Source organism: Lampris incognitus, chromosome 21 (assembly GCF_029633865.1).
Source record: "Lampris incognitus isolate fLamInc1 chromosome 21, fLamInc1.hap2, whole genome shotgun sequence".
Taxonomy (NCBI): Eukaryota; Metazoa; Chordata; class Actinopteri; order Lampriformes; family Lampridae; genus Lampris; species Lampris incognitus.
In genome coordinates this window covers 22,800,031-22,826,217 of record NC_079231.1, presented here as the reverse complement: position 1 = coordinate 22,826,217, position 26,187 = coordinate 22,800,031, and the positions used below count along the sequence as shown (strand labels likewise).

The 26,187-nt window shown below is 47.5% G+C and overlaps 1 protein-coding gene across 5 annotated transcripts in view; it reads right to left on the bottom strand.

Moving 5' to 3' along the window:
• The window catches only part of LOC130131721 (R3H domain-containing protein 1-like), a 64,434-nt gene that overhangs the window by 34,764 nt on the left and 3,483 nt on the right, over positions 1–26,187 (bottom strand). For 4 of the 5 annotated variants that reach the window (XR_008812393.1, XM_056301514.1, XM_056301515.1 and 1 more), the window contains exons 2-7: positions 21,553–21,748; positions 16,605–16,622; positions 15,369–15,458; positions 6,726–6,861; positions 815–893; positions 523–582 (exon numbers count right to left, since the gene is read on the bottom strand). Coding sequence is in view for 4 of the 5 variants with exons in the window: in XM_056301514.1 (XP_056157489.1) it covers positions 523–582; positions 815–893; positions 6,726–6,861; positions 15,369–15,458; positions 16,605–16,622; positions 21,553–21,708 (539 nt within the window). In the remaining variant the exon portion in view is untranslated. Of the gene's footprint in view, positions 1–522; positions 585–814; positions 894–6,725; positions 6,862–15,368; positions 15,459–16,604; positions 16,623–21,552; positions 21,749–26,187 lie in introns of those variants that run through there. The other variant, XM_056301517.1, reaches the window with a different exon arrangement.

Sequence of the window (26,187 nt, the reverse complement as noted above, 5' to 3'; positions counted from 1 at the left end):
TTTTCACCCTGATGGTATCCGACCAACTACCCCACTCTTCCGAGCCACCCCGGTCGCTGCTTCAACCCTCCCTGCCGATCCGGGGAGGGCCGCAGACTACCGCATGCTTCCTCCGATACATGTGGAGCCGCCAGCTAGTTCTTTTCACCTGACCGTGAGGAGCTTCACCAGGGGGAGGTAACACATGGGAGGATCATGCTATTCCCCCCAATCCCCCCTTCCCCCTGAACAGGTAGCCCAACTGACCAGAGGAGGCGCTAGTGCAGCGACCAAGACACATACCCACATCCGGCTTCCCACCCGCAGACACAGCCAATTGTGTCTGTAGGGACGCCCGACCAAGCCAGAAGTAACCGGCGATCCCCGTGTTGGTAGGCAACGGAATAGACCGCCATGCTACCTGGGCACCCCAATAGCGTATCTTCTTAAAGCTCAGTCTTTAAGCAAGGAATATTCATCCTCCCCCACATTATTTCTATTATATGAAATAAGATGCTGGTTAAGAGGTACAAAAGGTCTTACTCTTTATTGCTGATGAAGTCCAGGATATCTTGCTCCAACTTCAGCAGCATTATTCGATCTCTAAAAGGCAAGTATTTGATAAAGTGAAGATCTCTTTAGAAGCCTGTTGAAAGAATTGGTACTGAGTGGCATTAATCAGCCATTTTATAGTTAAAGTGTAGTATTACCTTACCTTTCTGGTAATAAGAAATAACGTCAGTAAAATCAAGCACCAATCCAGTTTTTTCCAATCAAACTTTCACCACTATGTTGCCACTTAAGTTAATTATTTTATAATGAAAACTCACAGTACCTGGGGTTGTTTTTCAGCTTGTTGACAAGGAACTCATGGAGGTCTATGCTAGTTGAGTCTGTGTAGTCTTGGCTGGAATCTAAACAAGAGAGAGAGTGTTGTTGTCTTGATTCCATGATTGACAAGCCAGCCGTTGGATGTGAGACAGCAGCTTCTGTTGCTTCTCATTAGAAGAGAGCTGGAATGTTGTTGGGGAAGTACGCGAATAGAAGAACATCTGGTTCACCGGCAACAACGTGGATCAATATGCTGATTATATGGATTATGTTCACCTGGATTACCGCATCTTTGATACTGCACTGTTAATTCAATACACAGCAGCGGAACTTTTTTGACTACGACCCCACCTCTCTGAGCCACCACCAGCACTGCCTCTTCACCGGGATATCGCTCGTCATTTTCGTCGCATATACATTCACCGTGGATCACGCAGGAGCTTCAATTTCGATGACTCAAAACCAATACGTTCCTTCTGGTCTTCCATTCCTCGTCCCTCAAGAAGAAAGTCCGGATGAACTGTTGACCACAGCGCGCAAGCTAACCTAGTCAGGTTGGCTAATGTCAACCACCTCACCTCACCTAGGTCGTCCGTGAGGACGCCGCAAAATGTCAAACTCGACAAAAAGAAGAACGAAAGCCACTTTATTCTTGTCATTGTACAGGTTACAATGAAATTTGTTCTTTGTATTTAACCCATCCTATTGTATCGGAGCAGTGGGCGGCTGCAGTGCCTGGGGACCAACTCCAGTTCTTCTTTCCATTGCCTTGCTCAGGGGCACAGGCAAGAGTATTAACCTAACATGCATGTCTTTTTGATGGTGGGAGGAAACCGGAGTACCCAGAGGAAACCCACGCAGATGCAGGGAGAACATGCAAACTCCACACAGAAAGGACCTGGGATGGTCTGGGGTTCGAACCCAGGATCTTCTTGATGTGAGGCAACAATGCTAACCACTGGACCACCGTGCCTATCTCAAAACAATCTCACAGTGGCGTTATTCAACGTCCACTCGCTAACCAACAAGGGACTTCTATTTATGATCTACTGATCATTAAGTTTGATTTCTTATGCTTTACTGAGATGTGGCCGCAACCCAATGACTTTTCACAGCATAGTCAAACTCCTCCTCCTGGGTCTGTGTACACCTGCAAATCCCATGTCACCAGAAGGGGATTGGGCTCGCGATAATTTACAGGGAAAAGTGGAAAGTGTCTTCTATGACTGTGCCTGTTTCATTTGAGTCCATTGCCCTACAAATCGATTGGCCAAATCCTACTATACTAGCCACTGTTTATCGACCACCCAAGCCCAATAACGATTCCTTAAATGAACTTTTGTTCTTTGTCCCCTAATGCAATATTGCTGGGTGATTTTAATATACACATGGACATTGTCCACAATACTCTCACAAGGGATTTTGCATCATGCCTGGACAGTTTTGGATTACAGCAATATATTGATTTTCCTACACAATCCAAAGGACAGATCCTTGATCTGATTTGCTGTTCTGGTGTAACTCCTCTTAACTGCAATGAATCTGATTTGCTGATTTCCGACCACAAGTTAGTGTCTTTCAATGTTAACATTATCCAAAACAAATTTGCTATGTTCCACCTCATTCTGTAACATTAAGAACATTGATTTATCTGCTCTTTGTAGTGGAATTGATAACCTCCCCAGCAAAGACAATTTTTATCCACCCCAGGCGAACTGATCTCTCATTACAACGATGGACTTTATAGTCTTTTAAACGGTCTTGCTCCTTTAAAAACTCGGTCTGTTTCCTTTACCCACTCTGCCCCTTGGTTTACACCTGTATTACATCAGCTGAAAGCTAATGGCCGTTGCCTGGAAAATCTTTATGTGAAAACTGGCTTTGTTGTTCATAAAGACATGTATAACCAACCACATACTTCATGGTAAGGAAGCTCTGTCCACAGCTAAATCATCTTATAAAGCATGTTTAATTAGATCAGGCGAAGGGAACATAAGGGCCCTGTTTTCCACGGTAACCAACATTTTACAGCCATCGCACACTCTTGCACCTCACCTGTATTCAATTGCTCAATGTAACACCTTCATGACCTTTTTTAATGCCAAAACTGAAAATATTCACCAGCAATTGACCTCTTTGAACAATACCGCATAGTTAACCTTATTTGCCCTTCCACGTTCCCCTTTTCTTCACTATCTAGTTTTGAACTTCCAACTGTTGCTGAAATAGCTGACCTCATTAGCAAATCCAAATCATCTACCTGTCAGTTAGACCCCCTTCCTACTCATTTAGTAAAAGCCTGTCCACCTTCTCTGTCCTCTTTAATAGCTGATATGATATATTCCTCCCTTACTTCTAGTCTTGTTCCCTCATCTCTCAAAACAGCTGCAATAACTCCAATACTCAAGAAACCTGGTGTAGACCCAATTTAAATAAGTTTCACTCAATCTCAAATTTACCATTTCTTTCTAAAATACTTGAAAGAACAGTTGCATCTCAGGTACATGCTCACTTGACTAACAACAGTCTGAACAATTTCAGCCTGGTTTTCACTAATTTCACAGTACAGAGACAGCCTTGGTGAAAATCACTAATGATCTTTTGATGGCAGCTAACTCTGGGCTCTTAACCATACTTGTCTTTGTTGATCTGAGTGCACCCTTTGATACCATCTCACATAACATCCTCCTAGAGATATTAGCTTCCACTGGACTCACTGGCACCTCCCTTGCCTGGTTTAGATCATATCTCTCTGACCGCACAGTTTGTCCAATTTGAAAATTTGAGATCACAGTCCTCTCCTGTTACTACCAGTGTTCCCCAGGGCTATGTATTGGGCCCCCTCCTATTTCTTATTTACCTTTTACCTCTTGGCCAGATTTTCAGGACATTTGGAATTCAATTTCACTGCTACGGAGATGACACCCAGTTCTATCGATCCATCAAGCCTACCTCGACACTTCCACCCACTTCCCTTTCCAACTGCTTACTAGAAATTAAATCCTGATTTACATACCACTTCCTCAAACTTAATAGTGATAAAACGTAGGTCCTCCTAGTAGGTACTAAATCTAATTTAGCTAAACCTGATAGTTTTTCTCTGACTATTGACAATTCTATAGTTCCTCCATTGCCTCAGGTTAAGAGTCTGAGTGTCATCTTGTACAGCACATTATGTTTTGAAGCACACATCAACAATGTTACTTGGTCTGCGTACTTCCACCTAAACAATATTAATTGTCTTCTCTCATCGCTTACACCTAACAGCACCACCATTCTCATTTACACCCTGGTTACATCCCGTATTGACTACTGCAATTCTATCCTCTTTGGTCTTCCTCTTTCAATGTTAACATTATCCAAAACAAATTTGCTATGTTCCACCTCATTCTGTAACATTAAGAACATTGATTTATCTGCTCTTTGTAGTGGAATTGATAACCTCCCCAGCAAAGACAATTTTTATCCACCCCAGGCAAACTGATCTCTCGTTACAACGATGGACTTTATAGTCTTTTAAACGGTCTTGCTCCTTTAAAAACTCAGTCTGTTTCCTTTACCCACTCTGCCCCTTGGTTTACACCTGTATTACATCAGCTGAAAGCTAAAGGCCGTTGCCTGGAACATCTTTATGTGAAAACTGGCTTTGTTGTTCATAAAGACATGTATAACCAACCACATACTTCATGGTAAGGAGGCTCTGTCCACAGCTAAATCGTCTTATAATGCATGTTTAATTAGATCAGGCGAAGGGAACACAAGGGCCCTGTTTTCCACGGTAACCAACATTTTACAGCCATCGCACACTCTTGCACCTCACCTGTATTCAATTGCTCAATGTAACACCTTCATGACCTTTTTTAATGCCAAAACTGAAAGTATTCACCAGCAATTGACCTCTTTGAACAATACTGCATAGGTAACCTTATTTACCCTTCCACGTTCCCCTTTTCTTCACTATCTAGTTTTGAACTTCCAACTGTTGCTGAAATAGCTGACCTCATTAGCAAATCCAAATCATCTACCTGTCAGTTAGACCCCCTTCCTACTCATTTAGTAAAAGCCTGTCCACCTTCTCTGTCCTCTTTAATAGCTGATATCATATATTCCTCCCTTACTTCTAGTCTTGTTCCCTCATCTCTCAAAACAGCTGCAATAACTCCAATACTCAAGAAACCTGGTGTAGACCCAATTTAAATAAGTTTCACTCAATCTCAAATTTACCATTTCTTTCTAAAATACTTGAAAGAACAGTTGCATCTCAGGTACATGCTCACTTGACTAACAACAGTCTGAACAATTTCAGCCTGGTTTTCACTCATTTCACAGTACGGAGACAGCCTTGGTGAAAATCACTAATGATCTTTTGATGGCAGCTAACTCTGGGCTCTTAACCATACTTGTCTTTGTTGATCTGAGTGCACCCTTTGATACCATCTCACACAACATCCTCCTAGAGATATTAGCTTCCACTGGACTCACTGGCACCTCCCTTGCCTGGTTTAGATCATATCTCTCTGACCGCACAGTTTGTCCAATTTGAAAATTTGAGATCACAGTCCTCTCCTGTTACTACCAGTGTTCCCCAGGGCTATGTATTGGGCCCCCTCCTATTTCTTATTTACCTTTTAGCCAGATTTTCAGGACATTTGGAATTCAATTTCACTGCTACGGAGATGACACCCAGTTCTATCGATCCATCAAGCCTACCTCGACTCTTCCACCCACTTCCCTTTCCAACTGCTTACTAGAAATTAAATCCTGATTTACATACCACTTCCTCAAACTTAATAGTGATAAAACGTAGGTCCTCCTAGTAGGTACTAAATCTAATTTAGCTAAACCTGATAGTTTTTCTCTGACTATTGACAATTCTATAGTTCCTCCATTGCCTCAGGTTAAGAGTCTGAGTGTCATCTTGTACAGCACATTATGTTTTGAAGCACACATCAACAATGTTACTTGGTCTGCATACTTCCACCTAAACAATATTAATTGTCTTCTCTCATCGCTTACACCTAACAGCACCACCTTTCTCATTTACACCCTGGTTACATCCCGTATTGACTACTGCAATTCTATCCTCTTTGGTCTTCCTCTCAAGTGTCTTTATAAACTTCATTTGGTCCAGAATTCAACTGCCTGTATCATTACAGAACTCCTTCCATAGATCATATCACTCATGTTCTTCACCAGCTCCTTTTTTTTCCTATTAAATATCGTATTGACTTCAAGATTCTGCTTCTCACTTTTAAGGCCCTTAATAACCTAGCTCCTTCATGTCTTTCCAAACTCCTTTATATCCACATGCCCTCCCACACTCTCAGATCCTCTTCTGCCATCCAACTCGCTACACCATCTGACCGCTTGGCGACCATAGGGTCTAGAGCCTTCAATCATTCTTCCCCCCCGCCTCTGGTACTCTCTCCCACAAGATATTCACAATACTGACTCTCTTTCCAACTTCAAATCCCATCTCAAAATGCACCTTTTCAAACTGGCATATTCGGTGTGATCCAGACTTTAATGGTTACATCCACAGTGAGTTTTGTACAGATAATGATTTTTATACCTATCTGTTGTATTAACTTATTATTGTATATCCCTGCTCTGTTTGATTGTATGCTGTCTGATACAGTGCTGCTTATTTTTAACTGTGTTTTGTAAGGTGCCTGTCCTTGAGTGCTCTGAAAGGCGCCCATAAATAAAATGTAGTATTGCTGTTGTTATTATTATGATTGTTATTAGAACATTTTATCCAGGCGTCATAAAACACTGACTAAATTTTGAAAAAGATATCAAATGCATGCAAATGAGACGGTTGCAGGACTAAGGATAGATACGCAGGAGTATAAAGGAAGGAATCAGCTTTACAAAGCATTCCATTCCTGTCAATGTATTGGCCTTGGACTCACCTCTGGAAAGCATTTTTCTCTGTGTTTTCTCTGGTTTTTGTTCCACCTTGTTGCTGCTGCTTTCTCTTTCACCTTGGTCCTCCACAGAAAGTTCCTCCTTTTCTGGCAGCTGGCACATCTTGAGACGAAATCCATCCTGTCCGGCAGAGGAAAACAAATTTGTCAACTGATCTGTCGAGCCTTGGGATTAAGTCAGAGGTATAAGCTTATGAATATTTTCAAACCATGCCCACTGGCTAATACAAAACACACGCACACACGCACACACACTAATAAAAAGAATCTAGAGTCAGCATTTTACAAGGGCATCATATTATGCACTGTATGACCTCGGCCTGTTATGACTGAGGACAAGACATTAATTTAGAAAGGAGGCTTTAAGTGTTCGCTTTTTAATTCTCCATGATCTTGCTGGAGGTTGTAGGTTAATTAGAGAATAACATGAGCAAACAAGACCACTGTAAGAACCTTCTAATGAACTCTGCTAATTTATCATTATAAACCGCTTCATCTCAAATAAGCCTCGCCAGTAATGTGCCTATGTACGAGAATTTCAAATCGCTATGGCAATTAATCTGCCAGATTATCTTATTTTTACCAAGCACCTGAATAATACGTGAATTTGAGTGCAAAATTAAACAACGGAGCTAATTTCATTGCCTATAATGAAAACAATGTGGCGTTAATCCTCTCAATCCAGTTTATACAGTGTTTTGCATGATCTACGGAAGATGGCCGAGGCTCAAACGAGGTCCAGCTTTATCTCAGTGTGGTCTGCATGAGTTTTGCACTAAGTCAACACAAAGGACGTGTTCAGTTAGTTTTTAGAGAACTGCAAACAGACTGAAAGGCGAGCGGAAGAGAGAAGACCTAATGCCACAGGAACATTTAAGTGGCTTCAATAAAAACTCTGGAAAGCTCATATGGTGTTCTTGTACTTCTAGCTTTGTGAGGAGCATTTTGAGTTTTTAAACCACCAGAGTGGGGACATTTTTGCATAGTGAGGACATTTTGGCTGGTCCTTGCTTCTTTAAGGGTCTATTTTGGGGTTAGGACTTGGGTTTTAGGGTTAGGGTTAGAATTGGGATTAGGTTAATTTTAGGGTAAAGGTTAAGGGCTAGGGAATGAATGAATGTGGTCGATGAGGGGTCCTCACTAAGAAGTACGAGTGTGTGTGCTTGTATGTGTAAAACGGCTTGAATATACTCATGGGCGGACACATACATGGACAGCTGCGGACACCACGGACGCGTAGTAGTAGAAGGTCTAAGGACAGGCTGTTGTATTGCTATAAAGCCCACTGAGGCAAATTTGTAATTTGTGATAATGGGCCATACAAATAAAATTGAATTGACTTGACTAGTTCTGTTTATACTACTTTCTGGAGTCTGCTTGGAGGATATATTCCACACATGCGCAGTAGATCAACATATTCCACTGTGTCTGACACGTTTCCACGCATGCGCACCACGAACCAAATCAAAATGGCGACATACATGGAAGAAGTCAAGTCAATTTTATTTGTATAGCCCATTATCACAAATTACAAATTTACCTCAGTGGGCTTTACAGCAACACAGCATCCTGTCCTTAGACCCTTGCATGGGATAAGGAACAACTCCCTAAAAAAGCCCTTTAACGGGGAGAAAAAATAGGAAGAAACCTCAGGGAGAGCAACAGAGGAGGGATCTCTCTCCCAAGATGGACAGACATGCAATGGATATTGTGTGCACATAATTTACAGAATACAACATTGAAAGAGAATAACAGAATTATAAGATATTATAAGAAGAAGAGCTGCTTTGTCTATTGTACTTAGCACAATCTCATAAAAAAAGAAAAGCGAGGACAGCAAGAAATTGGTGTGTGCGGCCGCTAGATCACAGCAGGACCAAAGAAGGAGAGATCAGTAAGTTGGTGAAGGAAATGCATGCAATGGACGAGGAGAAGCACCATCAGTACTTAAGGATGTCCACTGCCAAATTTGATTTTCTGGCCCACTGAATCAGTGAACGCATCCAACACCAGAGAAGACACCGAGCTCTGATCAATGTCACAGAAAGGTTAGCAGGAACTTTACGCTATTTAGCTACAGGTTGTTCTCAGACCGGTGTAGCTGCAAGTTCCAGACTGGGGAGCTGCACTGTGTGGAAGATTATTCCTGAGGTGTGCAAGGCCATTTGGGACACTGTAGCAGGAATTCATCCCCTTTCCTTCCCAGACAGTGGAAGGACATTGAACAGGATTTCTAGAGAATCTGGAGCTTCCCACTGTGTCTTGGCGCCATCGACAGGAAGCATGTCATGTCAGAGCCACCCCAAATGCCGGTAGTGACTTTTTTAATTATAAGAGGAGTCACTCACTTGTGACGCCCATTACCGGTTCAGGATGGTGGACTTGGGGGCCTATGGATGTGAAAGCGATGTAGGCATCTTCAAGCAAAGCATTTTTGGGTCTAAACTAACTGGGACTCTGGAGCTGCCATGTGTGGTATTGCTACTTTTACTTAAGGATTTGTATACTTCTTCAACCACTGTCTGTCACTTTTCCTACAGGCTCCAAGCTCACGACAGCACAGCAGGCGTACAACTACCGACATCGCTGGGCCCAAAGGATCATCAAGAACACTTTCGCTATAATGACATCCTGGTGGAGAATTTTTGGCGGCATGTGGCAGGTGAGTCAAGGCAGCCACCTGCTGGAAGAGCAACACAGGCTGCGCTCAATAAAAGGCACAACTTTATGCCTTTTTCCCCAAAGACTAGCAAGACTCGTTCCATGGCCATAGTTAGGAGGGGTCTCCACGCACAGGAGAGCCACGCATATCAATAGCTCCGATAACGACGGGCGCGGCCAAACATCGGTACACAAAAGAGCCACTCATATCTATGGCTCTGTTAGCGACGGACGTTGGTAAACATCGGATCACAAAGAGCCATGGACATCTATAGCTCTGACAACGACTCCAAAGAGGATAAACTCTGAGTCTCATCACCAGCCAGTCAGACTAGCTTGGTCTAGTCAGAAAGGCACGGACTGAGGAAGCCTCTTGGATGAGAGGCGAAACGTCTTCACAGATATATACCAAGTCCACTTGCACTTGATTCAACTCCTTTGGATAACCATGACCTGGATGAATGAGAACATTCACAGACATGAGGGGTCTCCAGAACATTTGAAATACTGAACATTTCTCTTTCAGCTAATTATAGCTTATAAAGGTTATAAAATATAGAGCTTACAAATAGTTTACTTGTAACAGAATATTTTTTAGTGTGGTATTAGTACTTTTACTCAAGTAAAAGATCTGAATACTTCCTCTACCACTAATTGAGCATTTGATTTTTATTTGTCATTTACCAGGTGCCAATATCAGTGGAGGGCACAGTATATTTCTTGTTGTATTTGAATTTCAGTAATGACATTGCTTGTGACATTTGTGTAGTGAATTTGCTAATAAACAGCTGTTTGTGATCAAAAATTTCTGATTGCTTTTCACTGAAGAGCTCTGAGAAGATGTAAAAACACAGTAATTCTTGAAAATTTTATTTTACAAAACGGTTATAAAACTAATAACTATAAAAACTGTAGTATCAGCAAACCAATTCTAGTAACCAAAAGACACCAACAATTACTGGCTGAGGTCCTTTTGAAGTATTTGCATCTGCTTCTAAAAAAACGCAGCTGGTGGATTTCAAATTGGGCCCTGTGTGCTCACGGGCCAGAACTTTTGCCAGCATGTCCACCATCAGCATACCAAAGCTGTGTTCCTGCCTCCAATTTTCTTTGGCTTTTTCAGTTTGCTGGAGTCTGTGGAGGGGTGTGGGCAGATCTTTTGTTTTCAGGGACGTGGTGGGGGAAAATGGGACACTTTTGGATGCTGAGGAGGTTGTGTTGAGTGGAGAATTTGGAGAGGGTGGCAGTGTGGGGAGACACTTCTGGGAGTGGTGGAGTTGATGGACTGGAGCTCCTTGGGGAAGTGGAGGAGTCTTGTACATCACCCGCGGCGATTGTTTCCAGCTGGCAGCATAGCATGGCTGTGTCAACTGGCTTCTTCTGCCTGCACTATATTAACGTCAGTTTGTCCGCTATGTGAAGTCCTACCAGATACTATTGCAAATGTTAATTATTTCTAGCTGAAGTAATTTAGGACAGTAACATAAATGTCAGTCATTTTCAATTAAGCTTAACAGTACTTTTTTTCAAATAATGATATATACTCATGTAGTCTTATACAATTCAAAGTACAAATTCAAGGTACTTGTACCTGAGTATTTAAATTTTATACACTTTTATACTTCTACTCCACTATATCTCAGAGGCAAATATTGCACTTTTCCCTCCACTAAGATTACAATTCTTCATACTCTTCCTGTCCAGTGACAAATTTGGGGATTCTCCTCCCCCTTTTTTTCTCCCCAACTGTACTTTGCCAATTACCCCATTTTCCGAGCCGTCCCAGTCGCTGCTCCACCCCCTTTGCCAATCCCGGGAGGGCTGCAGACTACCACGTCTCCTCCGATACATGTGGAGTCGCCAGCCGCTTCTTTTCACCTGACAGTGAGGAGTTTCGCCAGGGGGAGCTAGCGCGTGGGAGGATCACGCCATTCCCCCAGTTCCCCTCCCCCCCGAACAGGTGCCCCGACCGACCAGAGGAGGCGCTAGTGCAGCGACCAGGACACATGCCCACGTCCGGCTTCCCACCCTCAGACACGGCCAATTGTGTCTGTAGGGACGCCCGACCAAGCCGGAGGTAACGCGGGGATTCGAAGTGGCGATCCCTGTGTTGGTAGGCAACGGAATAGACCGCTAATTTTACCCAGTGTTACCCAACTTAACCCTAACATAAAAGATAACTTCAAATTTGATTCACATTACCTCACATTACCTCTACTGGAAAGTTAGAGTCTGTGTCCCGGGGGTTTCACGAACTCGGACAGCCAGCTCAAGAGGGAAACAAGGGGGGGGGGCAGAAACCTCCCGCCTGCTGCACCGCTCTCTCTTAAGCTTCTTTCTTGCCTTCACAAATCGGTCTCTTAAATATCTCCACTTCTGCCCACACACACTTTCTTCTTTTCCCACACTATGGACCATTTCCCTCCACGAATTGGCGTACATTTGATTGTCTCTGTACCGTTTTAAAGACGAATTGTGGGCACGCGGGGCAGCAACGGACTTCTTCACACAGCCTCTCTTCAAGTCCTGTGCACATTTTGGTCCCCAGCGCGTTCGTTGGTGTCCTTCTAGCATAGTGACCCGTCACAAAATCTGGCCTGCATGCGGACAGCTGGGTGCAGGCACCTGCAGATTTGGGTGGTGACGAAATCTATGTCATGCGGACGCTTGCGGAACCCTGCTTAGTCGTGGAGCGGAAAGTATAACGCCTGTGTTAAGAGGGAGTGACTGTGCGAGTTGGCATGGCAGACGGTGAGGTTCTGAGTAGAGGCGTCAGGATGGTTCATTATCTCTCTCTCTCCCGAGAGATAATGAACCATCCTGACTTGCTCACTCTTTCTGTACGAAAGCATCGGCTATATATGCCTGAAATGCAAATGACTGAGTAAATGACTAGCGGAAAAGTGAAAGCCTGCATGTGTGTGTGTGTGTTTGTGTGTGTGTGTGTGTGTGTTTGTAAACATTGTGGTGCTGTATTGAGCAAAGCTAATGTGCAAGTGACAGGAGATGAGCATCAAAACAGAAGGAATTGCTGGGGAGAAACGGTGATGTGTTAGCTCGTGGTGCCAGCTTGACATGCAGCTGTTAGCGGCATCCAAAGCATCCGAGTCTACTTCATTTGTTACCTGACAAAAACAGGATGTAAATTATGCACTCCTAAATATTTAATTAACGAGCCATCAACCTGAAACCGGAGCCAGAGCTTGTACATTCTGTGACTGTTGGGGAACTGAAAGTGAGGCATGTGAAATAGTCAGAGACGTGTCGTTTTCCACAAGTCTGAGTCGGGTGGGACAGCCTGCTCTCCTTGGAGGATACAGATGTGGTAAACAGAGTCTGTCCATGTAGCAGCTGGTTACAGCTAACTAGCTTGCCATACTGATCTCTCTTGATGCCCGTTAGCGTATGAAAGTTTATTCTTCATTTTTTGCTTTTTTTCCCCCCTTTTGCTCTCCGGTTGTATTCGGCCAACTACCCCACTCTTCTGAGCCATCCCGGTCACTGCTCCACCCCCTCTGCCGATCCGGGGAGGGCTGCAGACTACCACATGCCTCCTCCCTTACACGCGGAGTCGCCAGCCGCTTCTTTTCACCTGTCGGTGACGAGTTTCACCAGAGGGACGTAGCGTGTGGAGGATCACGCTTCCCCCCCCCCCCCCCGAACAGGCGCCCAAACTGACCAGAGGAGGCGCTAGTGCAGCGACCAGGACACATAGCCACATCCGGCTTCCCACCCGCAGACACGGCCGATTGTGTCTGTAGGGACGCCCGACCAAGCCGGAGGTAACGCGGGGATTCGAACCAGGATCCTCGTGTTAGTAGGCAACGGATTAGACTGCTATGCTACTCGGACGCCCCCATACTGATCTCTCTTGATGCCCGTTAGCGTATGAAAGTTATTCATTTATTTATTTTTTGGATTTTTTTCTCCTCCCCAATTGTATCCGGCCATTTACCCCACTCTTCCGAGCCATCTCGGTCGCTGCTCCACCCCCTCTGCCGATCCGGGGAGGGCTGCAGACTACTACGTCTCCTGCGATACATGTGGAGTCACCGGCCACTTTTTTTCACCTGACTGAGGTGTTTCGCCAGAGGGTCGTAGCGCGTGGGAGGATCACGCTATTCCTTTTTTTCCCCCTAGTTTTTTCCCTTATCCCACCCGATTAACCCAATGGCATATGGCCGGAATTCTTGTCGAATAACTCCCATGGCTCACGAGTCCACAGGAAGGAGACAGTTGAACACCAGCTTCCTTCAAACTCGTGTCGGCTGCTCTCGCTATTTTACACGCTGAAGCCTCGCATGGATTGCATGACCTTCAGGCCGCGAAGGAGGCGTAGGGAGAATGCTTTCGGTTCTTGGCTGCAGGCGCCCGGGTGGGCCAGAGGGGTCGCTGGAGAACGACGAGTCCCCGAACACGACACCGATCTCCACCCACTATCCCTCGGGTAAGGGTGGCCTAATGAATGCCTTACCCTGTGGACGTTCTGGCCGTGACCGGTTACGGCAAGTCTGGGATACGAACCTCCCAGCCACATGACGAGCGGACTGCAAGAACGGTGGTTTATTACGCTCGGCCATCAAAGCGGCCAGGATCACGCTATTTCCCCCAGTTCCCCCCAGTTCCCCCACCCCCAAATAGGTGCGCCGACCAACCAGAGAGGGCGCTAGTGCAGCGACCAGGACACATACCCACAGCCGGCTTCCCACCTGCAGACACGGCCAATTGTGTCTGTAGGGATGCCCGACCAAGCCAGAGGTAACACGGAAAGTTAATTCTTACAATCTGACAGTGTGTGGTCAGGGAATACAGATGAATATAAAGAAGCCAAAATAGCAAACATCAAAAGTGGCTGGTACTGACCTGTGTATCCCACTAAAGTGTATTTGTCTAATTTTGTGTTGTTTCTTAACCCTTTGTCTCTCTAGGTTGGTGCCAGTGCAGTCGGAGTTCTTCCAGGAAAACTCGAACGAAAAAGAAACCAGTGGAAAAAACAGCAGCCAGGGAAATATCAGGACTATTCAATTAGAGCACTCCAGAGCTCTTTGTAGCTGACACGTGGAAATTATATTTCCCTCATCATGTCTGCTGGTGCAGCCATTGCAAAAATCCACCGGGAATAACACCAGCCTCTGGTTGTGAAGGTGTGTGCTGACAGGCCGAGAGGGCTTGAATGGATGTGTGTGTGTGTGTGTGTGTGTGTGTGTGTGTGTGTGTGTGTGTGTGTGTGTGTGTGCGCGCACGCATGTTTGCATGTGTTTGTGTCCCCATGCATGGTCACAAGTGTATGTGCAATGCAAGATGAACAGTGGCATGTTATTCAAGTTCAATCACAGACAACTACAGGTTGGGTTGTGCTGATAGATGCCCCATAAAGTGTAAATTTAGCGAACTGCTTGCTACTTGCTGCAGCAGCTCTGTGTAGTATCTTCTGATGATGTAATGCTTTCAACAGGCTGCCCCAGAAAGATTTATCTGTTGAGGCTGTCAAAGAAAAACTGCCAATCCAAGACCTCGGGCTCGACCAGCTCATTTATGAATCGGTTAAAAAGGAAAACCTGATCCTGGGTCAGCTCTCGGCCATTACGGAAGCTGGCCAAATTGGCCCCATGAATCATGCTGTGGTGTTTGAGCCAGCTAGGTCAGATGGGGCTGGATGTAATGACAACAGGGGTCAACAAATACTCACGATGAGGCAGAGCTGTGGCTGGGTTACAAAATCAATATTCGTCAGCGAACCCATTTTACTTTGGGTTTCTTTTTTTTCCATTTCAGGAAGCCTGTCACAACATTAATAATTTCCGACTCCTATTTTGGCTGTTTTTGTTGTTTCAATCCTTTAAAATGGTTTAAGTCAGCAGCGTTGTGATGATGCTAGTGGTCCTAAAGGGGGTCGCTTGTGTGCAGGTGAACTGTAATTTGTTAGCGGGCTGTGCAGCTGGTGTGAATCTATGGGCAGGATCATACCTGGGGTGCAGCTGGTGGCTCAGTGGTGAAGGCAGGTGGGGATTCTTCACACACCGCCAGGCCCCGCATGAGCTTTTGCTTAGCATTGGACTGGGACAGGGAGGGAGGTGGGGGGGGGGTCACAGTGAAACACACATGCACTGGTCACATACTACAATATCTTTCGACACCAAAATCAAGTCCAAAAGCATGCTGAAGCAGAAGAAAATAGCCAGCAAAAGTACAAATCTTAAAAGCAAATGGCAGGTTTTGGATATTTCAGACTCTGCCTGCCAGTAGACCCACGAGAGATGTCTGATATGGCACAGCCTTGGCCTATCTGATTTATGATGGAAAAAAAAAAACCCCGACAAGCTATAAAATCACATGGGCCTAGTTTCCTATATTTTCTCCCCAATTGCACCTGGCCAATCACCCTGCTCACTGAGCCATCCTGGTCGCTGCTCCACCCACTCTGCCAACCACATGCCTCCTTCGATAAATACAGAGTAGCCAGCCACATCGTTTCACCTGACGGTAAGGAGTTTTGCCAGGGGGACGTAGCGCGTGGGAGGATCACGCCATTCCCCCCAGCCCCCCCAAACAGGCACCCCAACCGACCAGAGGAGGCACTAGTGCAGCGACCAGGACACATACCCACATCCGGCTCCCCACCCACAGACACGGCCAATTGTGTTTGCACCAATTGTGTTTGTACGGATGCCCGACCAAGCCGGAGGTAACACGGGTATTCGAACCGGCGATCCCCGTGTTGGTAGGATACGGAATAGACCGCTACGCCACCCAGACGCCCTTCTATATTCTTTTTCTTTTGAGCACATCAGCAGCATGAGCACTGGGCACCAGAAAAGGCCCATTTCACACTGGAGAACAGTGTCTGATTATGTTTAATTTGAATATATCTATTGCCATCAGGCATAATTCATACCAGGCATAAATTAAAAGCCTTGGAGACTTCGAGCACATAATGGCGACTTAACACACTTAACCTACGCAACGACAGGTGCAATTCCGTCGACAGTGCAAGTCTTTTAGCTCTCTTTTCATGTTTATGTAAGGGAAAAATTGTCTTGCAGCAGCAAAACAATACACTTATCAGCACCGACCAAACCCTCTTAACATCACAACTAAGGCACAAGCTCTGAAATGCAGCGAAACATTCCAAACAATCCATCAAACAGGAAACCCCCCACCCCCACCCCCCAACCCCCCAGCAAACATGCATGTCAAGGGTACCTTTGAGGACTTGGCAGGCTGTCCGCGGACCAGGGAAGGGTTGCAGGTGATGGCGCGTGGAAAAAATACGAACCAAATCACGAGGAGGAGGAGGAGGAGGAGGGAGAGGAGGAGAAAAAAAAAAGACATGGATCGTTACAGTGAAAGTCTAGACAAGGCTACATCCAAAACCATTGGCCTCCATGTTGTACACCTCTAACTCGGCATTGTGAGGGTCAGCTGGAAAACAAGGCATACCGAACAGCGGAGAAGGAATGCCCAATGGACGGTCCCATCCGCCGCTCAAAAGATAACACCCCCCCCCCCCACTTCTGCCGAACTCCAAGTTGACGTTTTCTACGAGTAGCACACGTGTTGCCATCGCAAGCTGAACGACAAAGTGTGCAGGTAACTAATTCGGTGGGTTAATTCTGAAGTAAAACACGTTTCCTTACCTACCTACCGGGGTAGCACGAACTCATTCGGAGGAGTGTCCGCTACCTAAGCGGATGGACGGTAGAATGCTAACCTGACACACACACGTGCACGAAGTGGATTCACATGCACGTGCTTGTGCACGTGCATGTGAATCCACTTCGAAAAACCGCCCGGGGTTTGATTCAGGTCGGCTGTGAGCACTGCTCCTAGTTCCATTTAGCTGTCAACCGAATCAGTCTTGGTCTCTGAGGTGCGATGCCGACCAGCAGCCCAACCGTGTGTGAGACAGCTCAGAGCCTCGGTGTTTCATGCACAGCGGCACCGAGCTGTGTCGTGTGCGCTGGTGCACGTGTGCGGATGCACGAGTGTGTGTGTGTGTGTGTGTGTGTGTGTCTGTGTGTGTGTGTGGGTAAGCAGACGGTCTCGCAGCAGCAGTCAGTGGGGGGGGGGGGGGGGGGGCGTGAGTCCTTTCCAGTTCAAATGGTAACAGAGCAAACTCTTCCCCTTCCTAAACCCGACACACCTACACACACACACACACACACACACACACCTCTGTCCTTCCCACCTGTCCTCTAGAAATTTTCCACCGAGCTTGAGGGCCTGATAACACCAATATAAAATTGAAATGGAGTGCTGCCCCCCACCCCACCATCAGCTAATATGGTGGTGGAGGTGTGTGTGTGTGTGTGGGGGGGGGGGGGGGCTGTGAGCGCACCAATGAACCAGCTAATTGAACGGCACGGGCCGGGTTGGGCGGGTGAATGGGGGCGAATGCTGGTGAACAATACCGGCTGGAGATAAAGGAATGGGAGAGGGAGCGGGGGGGAAAAAGGGCTGAAGTCAGCAGAATCGGGCAGCCACCAGCCACCAGCCCTGCCGCAGAGGACGGCGCCGGAGGCAGATGGCGGCAAAGTCACCCAGTACATCCACCGCCCCCACCCCAAGCTCCATCACTCTGTTCATTTCGTTCTCCCTCCGATTTGTGTGACCGGAGACACCCCCCCCCCCCAAACCATCCTTTGCCTATATCTCACTCTTCCTCTCCTTGCTTGTACGATTCGGCACCCCTGTTTGCCTCCCTATCTTTCTTCTGTTCTCCAATTTGCCATCGCTCTCTCTCTCTCTCTCTCTCTCTCTCTCTCTCTCTCTCTCTCTCTCTCTCTCTCTCTCTCTCTCTCTCTCGCTCTCTCTCTCTCTCTCTCTCTCTCTCTCTCTGTCTGCCCCTGCTGATGCCCCATGCTGGTGTTGTTCCGCTCCTCAGGGTGACACAGAAGCAGGAAGTGGACAGATAAGCCAGGATTTGAGCTCCAGATTATCTGCCTCTCTCTCTCTCTCTCTCTCTCTCTCTCTCTCTCTCTCTCTCTCTCTCTCTCTCTCTCTCTCTCTCTCTCTCCCTGTCTCTCCCTCTTTCTCCCCCCCACACCCTAAATATAGGATTCAGGCTGGATTGGCCTGAATCCTATATATAGGTCGCATTGAAAATCAAGCTGATATTTCTTCTTGACCATCCTTAACATCAACGCCCCCCCCCCATCCCCACCCCACTATGCAGCTATGGATTCATGCTACCCCATATTGGATGGAGGATAGGGTTAATCCATTTTTCAATCTGGTCAAAACTGAGGTAGCTTCCATACAGAGTAAAAACATCTGGAAAATACATGCCTCTGCTATCCAATCTAACTCGAGATGCTTTACAATAAATGCTACATCATTACAAAACGGAACTCCATTTTGAATAATCATTCTGAATTGACAGGACTAACCTAGCCACTGAGAACGCACAAACCAGTGCATTCTTAGTGCCGGTCCCAAGTCCAACTAAATGGGGAGGGTTGCATCAGGAAGGGCATCTGGTGTAAAACCTTTGCCAAATCAAATATGCGGATAATAAATCAGATTTCCCTATGGGATCGGTCAAGGCCCAGGTTACCAATGACTGCCACCGGTACTGTTGGCCAGCACGATGCTGGTGGAAACTATGCTACTGTTGGGCGAAGGAAAAGGAGAGAGGGAAGGCATATCAAGAGGCAGTGGGAGATGAGGAAGGGTAGAAGTGTGGAGGTGAGGGTCAGAACTTTGACTGTTGGCACTATGACTAGTAAAGGGAGAGAGCTGGCTGATATGATGGAGAGAAGGAAGGTAGATATACTGTGTGTGGGTTCAAACTCTTCTACCATGGTGCGGAAGGCAGGAGAAATGGGGTAGGTGTAATCCTGTAGGAAGAGTATGTCAAGAGTGTGTTGGAGGTGAAGAGAGTGTCAGACAGAGTGATGAGTATGAAGCTGGAAATCGAAGTTGTTGATGAATGTTATCAGCACATATACCCTGCAAGTTTGGTGTGAGATGGAAGAGAAAGAAGAATTCTGGAGTGAGACGGATCAAGTGGTGAAGAGTGTATCCAAGCAGGAGAGAGTGGTGATTGGAGGGGACTTCAATAGGCATGTTGGTGAAGGGAATTGAGGTGAGGAGAGTGATGTGTAGGTATGGTGTCAAGGAGAGAAATGTGGAAGGACAGATGGTTATGGATTTTGTAAAAAGGATGGAAATGGCTGTGGTGATTACATATTTCAAGAAGAGGGATGAGCACAGGGTGACATACAAGAGTGGAGGGAAGTACACACAGATGGACTATATCTTATGTAGAAGGCGCAATCTGAAAGGGATTGGATACCGTAAGGTGGTGAAAGGGGAGAACGTAGCTAAGCAGCATCAGATGGTGGTCTGTAGGATGACTCTGGAGACCAAGAAGAGGAAGAGAGTGAAGGCAAAGCCAAGGATCAAGTGGTGAAAGTTGAAGAAGGAAGACTGTTGGGTGGAGTTCAGGGAGGAGTTAAGACAGACACTGGGTGGTAGTGAAGAGTTGCCGGATGGCTGGGCAGCCACTGCAGAAATAGTGAGGGAGACAGCTAGGAAGGTACTTGGTGTGTCATCTGGACAGAGGAAGGAAGACCAGAGAGATTCTTGGTGGTGGAATGAGGAAGTACAGGAAATTATACAGAGGAAGAGGTTGGCAAAGAAAAGTGGGATAGTCAGAGAGATGAAGAAAGTAGACAGGAGTATAAGGAAATGCCACATAGATCGAAGAGAGAGGTGACGAAGGCAAAGGAAAAGGCGTATGGTGAGTTGTATGAGTGGTTGGACACTAAGGAGAAAAGGACTTGTACCGACTGGCTAGACAGAGGGACCGAGCTGGGGAGGATGTGCAGCAGGTTAGGGCAATCAAGGATAGAGATGGAAATGTGCTGATAAGGAAGGAGAGTTTGCTGAGAAGGTGGAAGGAGTACTTTGAGGGGATGATGAATGAAGAAAAAGAGAGAAAGTTGGATGATACAATGTTTGCATTGAGAATGTTGATGGAGAAGTATAGAGAAGGTCAGAGGGAGTTACATTGTCTTTGTGGATTTAGACAAAGCATTCAACAGGGTACCGAGAAAGGAGGTGTGGTATTGTATGAGGAAGTCAGGAGTGACAGAGAAGTATGTGGTGCAGGATATGTATGAAGACAGTGCGACCATGGTGAGGTGTGCAATAGAACTGATAGATGGGTTCAAGGTGGAGGTGGGATTAAATCAAGGATTTGTTCTGAGCCCTGTCTTGTTTGCAATGGTAACAGACTGGTTGACGGACAATTTCAGTCAGGAGTCTCCATGGACTGTGATGTTCGCAGATGATGTTGTGATCTGTAGTGAGAGTAGCAAGCAGTAGGTTGAGGAGAGCCTGGAGAGGCGGGGGTATACACTGAAGAGTAGAGGAATAACAGTCAGTGGAAGCATGATGGAATACATATGCCGGAACGAGAGGGGGAACAGTGGAATGGTGACGATACAAGGAACAGAGGTGACGTAGGTGGATGAGTTTAACTACTTGCGGTCAACTGTAACAGGAAGTGTGGAAGAAAGTGCAGGCAGGGTGGAGTGGATGGAGAAGAGTGTCAGGAGTGATTTGCAACAGAAGAGTACCACCAAGAGTTAAAGGGAAGGTTTACAAGATGGTAGTGAGACCAGCTATGTTGTATGGTTTCGAGACGGTGGCACTGAGAAAGACAGGAGGTGGAGCTGGAGGTTGCAGAGTTGAAGATGCTAAGATTTTCATTGGGAGCGACGAAGAAGGACAGGATTAGGAACAAGTATAAAGGGACAGCTCAGGTTGGACGGTTTAGAGACAAAGCAAAAGAGGCAAGATTGAGATGATTTGGACATGGGGTGGAGGAGAGATGCTGCGTATATTGGGAGAAGGATGCTGAAGATGGAGCTACCAGGCAAGAGGAAAAGAAGAAGGCCAAAGAGGTTTGAGAATGTGTTGGGAGAGGACATGCAGGTGGCTGTCGTGACAGAGGAAGACGCAGAGGACAGGAAGAGATGGAAATGGATGATCGGCTGTGGCGACCGCTAACGGGAGCAGTTGAGGGTAGCAATAGCAGTATATTCTGAATTGACAGGACTGAAAATTGATTGGACACCAGATTCAAACCACAATCTTGTTAAACTGTGAAGAAGCAAGCTGATATTTCAAGGAGCTTCTTTACCTGTGCATCCCTACTGTGGTTACTGTTGTGTTTCTCTCTGTCAGACTGGCCCTGCTCAACGGTCTCTGACTTGGCGGCGACGTCCTTTGGGGTCGATACTGCGTTGGAAGCCTCGGAAACCATCGTTTCTTCGGTGGTCGTGTCAGACATTCTCATCGCAAGGTACTGCCTGGCGATGCTGGCAAACTCTGGGGACCTGAGAAGACAGCGATTGACCCATTGTTTATTTCAGCAGATAAAGTGGTACATGAAAGTACATCACTACGAGGAGGAGAAACACATTACAAACTTGCATCATCCTCCATTAGTACACTATGCTGTGTTGTGTACTTGAGTGCTGTGTACTTTATGTCTGGGCTATGTTTGTTGCGCGTCATAGCAATTTTACAATGTTTGATGGGCAATGTGCAACATTATGCTGTTACGTGTACCGTCTCGTGCAGCCAAGCATCTTATGTGTCTAAAACAAATTTCCTATGGGACAATAAAGTCTATCTAATCTCATATACACTGCCCATGTGACAAGGCTACAGCCGAGAACCATGACAAGGGAGGAAAGGGACAGCTTTCCCTGTGTTTCCTCTCTTAGATAAAACATCAGGAAGGGATTCACATCATTTATTGAGTCGACCGAACTGAACCACAGCAATGGTGGCAGATATCAGGAGTTAATGAAGACTTTCTAGTTCGTTCCATTTTGGTAAGACGTGTTAACAAATTACTTTGAGCTCCTCATTCAGTACGTAGAAATCAAATTAGAAGACCCAGCTCCTGACTTTCAAAAATGCCATTAACTTTAATAAGTGCTTTAATAAGTGCTAATCTATTCATGGCTCGTCAGTCTCACTAGACATCTTTTCTGCCTCCAAAGTCTTCTCGTGCACAACACTGAGAGGAGAAATAAGAAATAAAAACTTGGTGTTGGGGCGTCCGGGTAGCATGGCGGTCTATTCCACTGTCTACCAACACGGGGATCGGATCGCCGGTTTGAATCCCCGTGTTACCGCCAGCTTGGTGGGGCGTCCATGCAGACACAATTGGCCGTGTCTGCGGGTGGGAAGCCGGATGTGGGTATGTGTCCTGGTCGCTGCACTAGCGCCTCCTCCGGTCGGTCGGGGCGCCTTTTCTTTGGGGGGGGGGGGGGGCTGGGGGGAATAGCGTGATCCTCCCACGCGCCATGTGCCCCTGACGAAATTCATCACTGTCAGGTGAAAAGAAGCAGCCGGCGACTCCACATGTATCAGAGGAAGCATGTGGTGGTCTGCAGCCTTCCCTGGATCAGCAGAGGGGGGGGGGTGGGGCCAGCGACCGGGACGGCTCAGAAGAGCGGGGCGATTGGCCAAGTACATTTGGGGAGAAAAAGGGGAGGGGGGAAAAAAAAAACAAAAAACGGTAGCGCTGACTGGGCCGCGAGCATAAAACAGGTCGACGTCTTGTGGGTTGCCGTCATATGATCCAACACTCTACACGGGTGACGAGTCACGTCGAAATCCAGGTTGTTCACCGGACGCTTAAAACCAAAACGGTAAAAAAAAAAGACGACGACGACTGAGGGGTTTAAGAGGAGACCGATGTGCATCCATGTCAGTCCTGCAGGCTGACTTGCCTGACTCTTGCAGGGAAGACCCACGTCACGCCGTGACCCCTCCATGCTGCAAACGCAGGCAACGAACCGTCTCGCTGATGTGCCCTAGTTGTGCAGTCAGGCCCCATGAGTGAACACACACACACACACACGCACACGCATGCACGCCTTGTAGTCATGTAAGGGGAGGGAAGACATGTGGTGTATGAAAGGTGTGATTAATGGGTTGATTAGAGACGGGCTCGTCTCTTTCAGCTCGCACATCAAAAGTTGATACACAGGACAGCAATTACCTCGCTCATTTGTGTGTGTCTGTGTGTGTCTGTGTGTGTCTGTCCAACACGCCGCGTAGAGCCCGGCCGGGCCTGTTATTCCAGCTGTGATCAGAGCTGTCTTCCCCCCCCCCCCCCATCTCATTCAGAGGAGCAAACCGACTGGCCGCAACGGGATTGTTTATCTCCCTCCCAAAAGAGCCGAGACGACCAGCCGACGCCGGCACTCGAGGAAGAGGAGGCGTCCAATTCCTCCCTGTCAGAGTAATTGACTTCTACCGAGGTCCGCTGCGCTCCTCGGCTATTCCGCCTGGCGAGAATACCCCCGGCCCCACGCCTCTCAGGGCTAAGTGGATAGCTGCGGGTTTAGCCGGGCACCGGGGGGGGGGGGGGATGCTGAATTTCAATGGCCTGTCAGCACCTCGACAGAAAATTCTGCCGACAGACACTTTTTTGTGTGTGTTTGTGTTGCTAATATATTCCAAAAGATGCGACTTAATGCTCCCGAGTCCCGTGCGCTTGTGAGTGTTGACCGCCTGTCGCCGGCGCTCCGGTGCCGGCGAGCCTCCGGAGCCGGGCGCTGCTCAGGAGTTGGAATAAAGCAGGTTTACTTTACCGGTCCGGGCTCGTGGCGGGTGGCCGTTCTGTCCCTCACCGACCCCCCCCCGACCCCAAACACTTGTTATCAGGGACTCTGCATGCTGAGCTAGAACTGGCGCTGCGTGTTTAGAAACGGGTCCGAGTTCGGCCGTCACCGGTCTCGTGGGTGGAGCGACAGAACCACGCGCCTCTTCTTCCCCGATGACGCGGCCCTTCACATCACTGCACTGATGTCCTTAACGAAGCAGACCGAGAGAATTACAATCACGACGAAATCAAATGACACAAATCTCGACAACAGAATTCACTTTGAGACACAAACTCAAGCCAATGAGTTGGGGTTTTTTTTGTTGTTTTTTGGGGGATTTCCCCCCCCTTTTTCTCCCCAGTTGTACTTGGCCATTTACCCCACTCTTCCGAGCTGTGCCGGCCACCTGCCCCTCTGCCGATCCGGGGAGGGCTGCAGACTACCGCATGCCTCCTCCCATACACGTGGAGTCGCCAGCCACCTCTTTTCACCTGACAGTGAGGAGTTTCACCAGGGGGACGTAGCGCGTGGGAGGGTCCACGCTATTTCCCCACAGCCCCCCCCCCCAAAAAAAAAAAAACAGGTGCCCCGACCGGCCAGAGGAGGCACTAGTGTGGCGACCAGGACACATACCCACATCATGCTCCCCACCCACAGACACGGCCAATTGTGCCTGTAGGGATGCCCGACCAAGGCAGAGGTAACACGGGGGATTCGAACCGGCGATCCCCGTGACGGTAGGCAACAGCATAGACCCGCCACGCCACCCGGCCGGTGCCCGCCAGGGCTGAGAGTTTTAAGTGTATCTATACATGTCTGCTGAACCACAGCACCTCTACACTTTTAGGCTTCCCCCTCCACCCCATGACGTACTTGGTGCGTCGGCGGTGGAAGTGTGGATGGAGGTTAGGGACGGCGAGAGCGGCGCCTGAACGGCGCCCGGCTTCCTCCGGTGGCGGTCTGCATGGCGCTCTCGCTTTCTACGGCCGCGCCTGCCAAGGTCCTCCGCTGCGTGCGCCATGGCCCGCCTCAGCTGTTCGGAGCGGTGCCCCCGGCCTTTCGCGCGCTCATGGCCTCCGCTGACCTGTCAGCGAGAGAGGCAGAGGCGGGGGGGAGGGGGAGGGGGTCAGGGGGTCGGAGTTTAAGGGTCATAACCGCGGACATCGAAACCGACCCGGACACGGCTTGAAAGCAGCCAGGAGTGTCAGCGACTCTCGGATACTCGTCGGGGGGTTCGTGAATGTGCCAGAGAAAGAGGAGAAGGGGCGTGTGTGTGTGTGTGTGTGTGTGTGTGTGTGTGTGTGTGTGTGTGTGTGTGTGTGTGTGTGTGTGTGGTGGAGTGAATGACAGCTTGGCTTGGATTGAGTGTTGGGGTTGTGTTTATGTGTATGTGGTAGAACAAGAAAGTGAGTGTGGTTTAAAGTGTGGTCCGTGTGTGAGTTCGAGAGAGAGGAGAGCACGAGTGTGTGTGTGTGTGTGTGTGTTTGTGTGTGTTTGTGTGTGCATGTGTGTGTGTATGTGTGTGTGCGTGCTTGTGGTGTTTTTATTTCTGGGCCCATGCATTCCTACGTGCCATAAATAATAGATGAGCCCAGAAATGGGAGTGCAGCAGAGGCAGCGGGAGATGGACCCCCCCCCCTCCCCTCCACTTCCCCACCTCCTCACCCCCCTGCCGAAGTGGTAAAAACCGGCATGACAGTTTCGGAGAACAGCGAGGGAGGGGGAGCCAGCATTCCCCCCATCTGAGAATCCTCCCGACATTTGGTGACGACATAGGCCACATTTAAAATCATCCTAAAATTTCTGCTTTCTCCACCGAAACCCCCCCCCCCAAAATCTGAGCTAGGGGACAAGACTCCCCGAGCTTCATGGGAACAATAAGAACATTGCTTCTGGACCAGAATGCATCGTTTCTGCAAGGCTCCGTTAACACAGGTGTGTGAATGTGATTGGTTTTTTTTTTACTTGATTTCGACGCTTAGGGGCCAGGAATCAAACGACGACTAAAAATGCACGGCGGGATTTGTGCACCTGAAATCCTGCACAGGCACGAGAGAACCCTTTGTGTAGCAGACTGTGTGAAGGCTCTCCACCTCTCCCTATAGACGCCAATATCCGACGGAGGTTTTGACGAGTCCCCTCAAATAGCC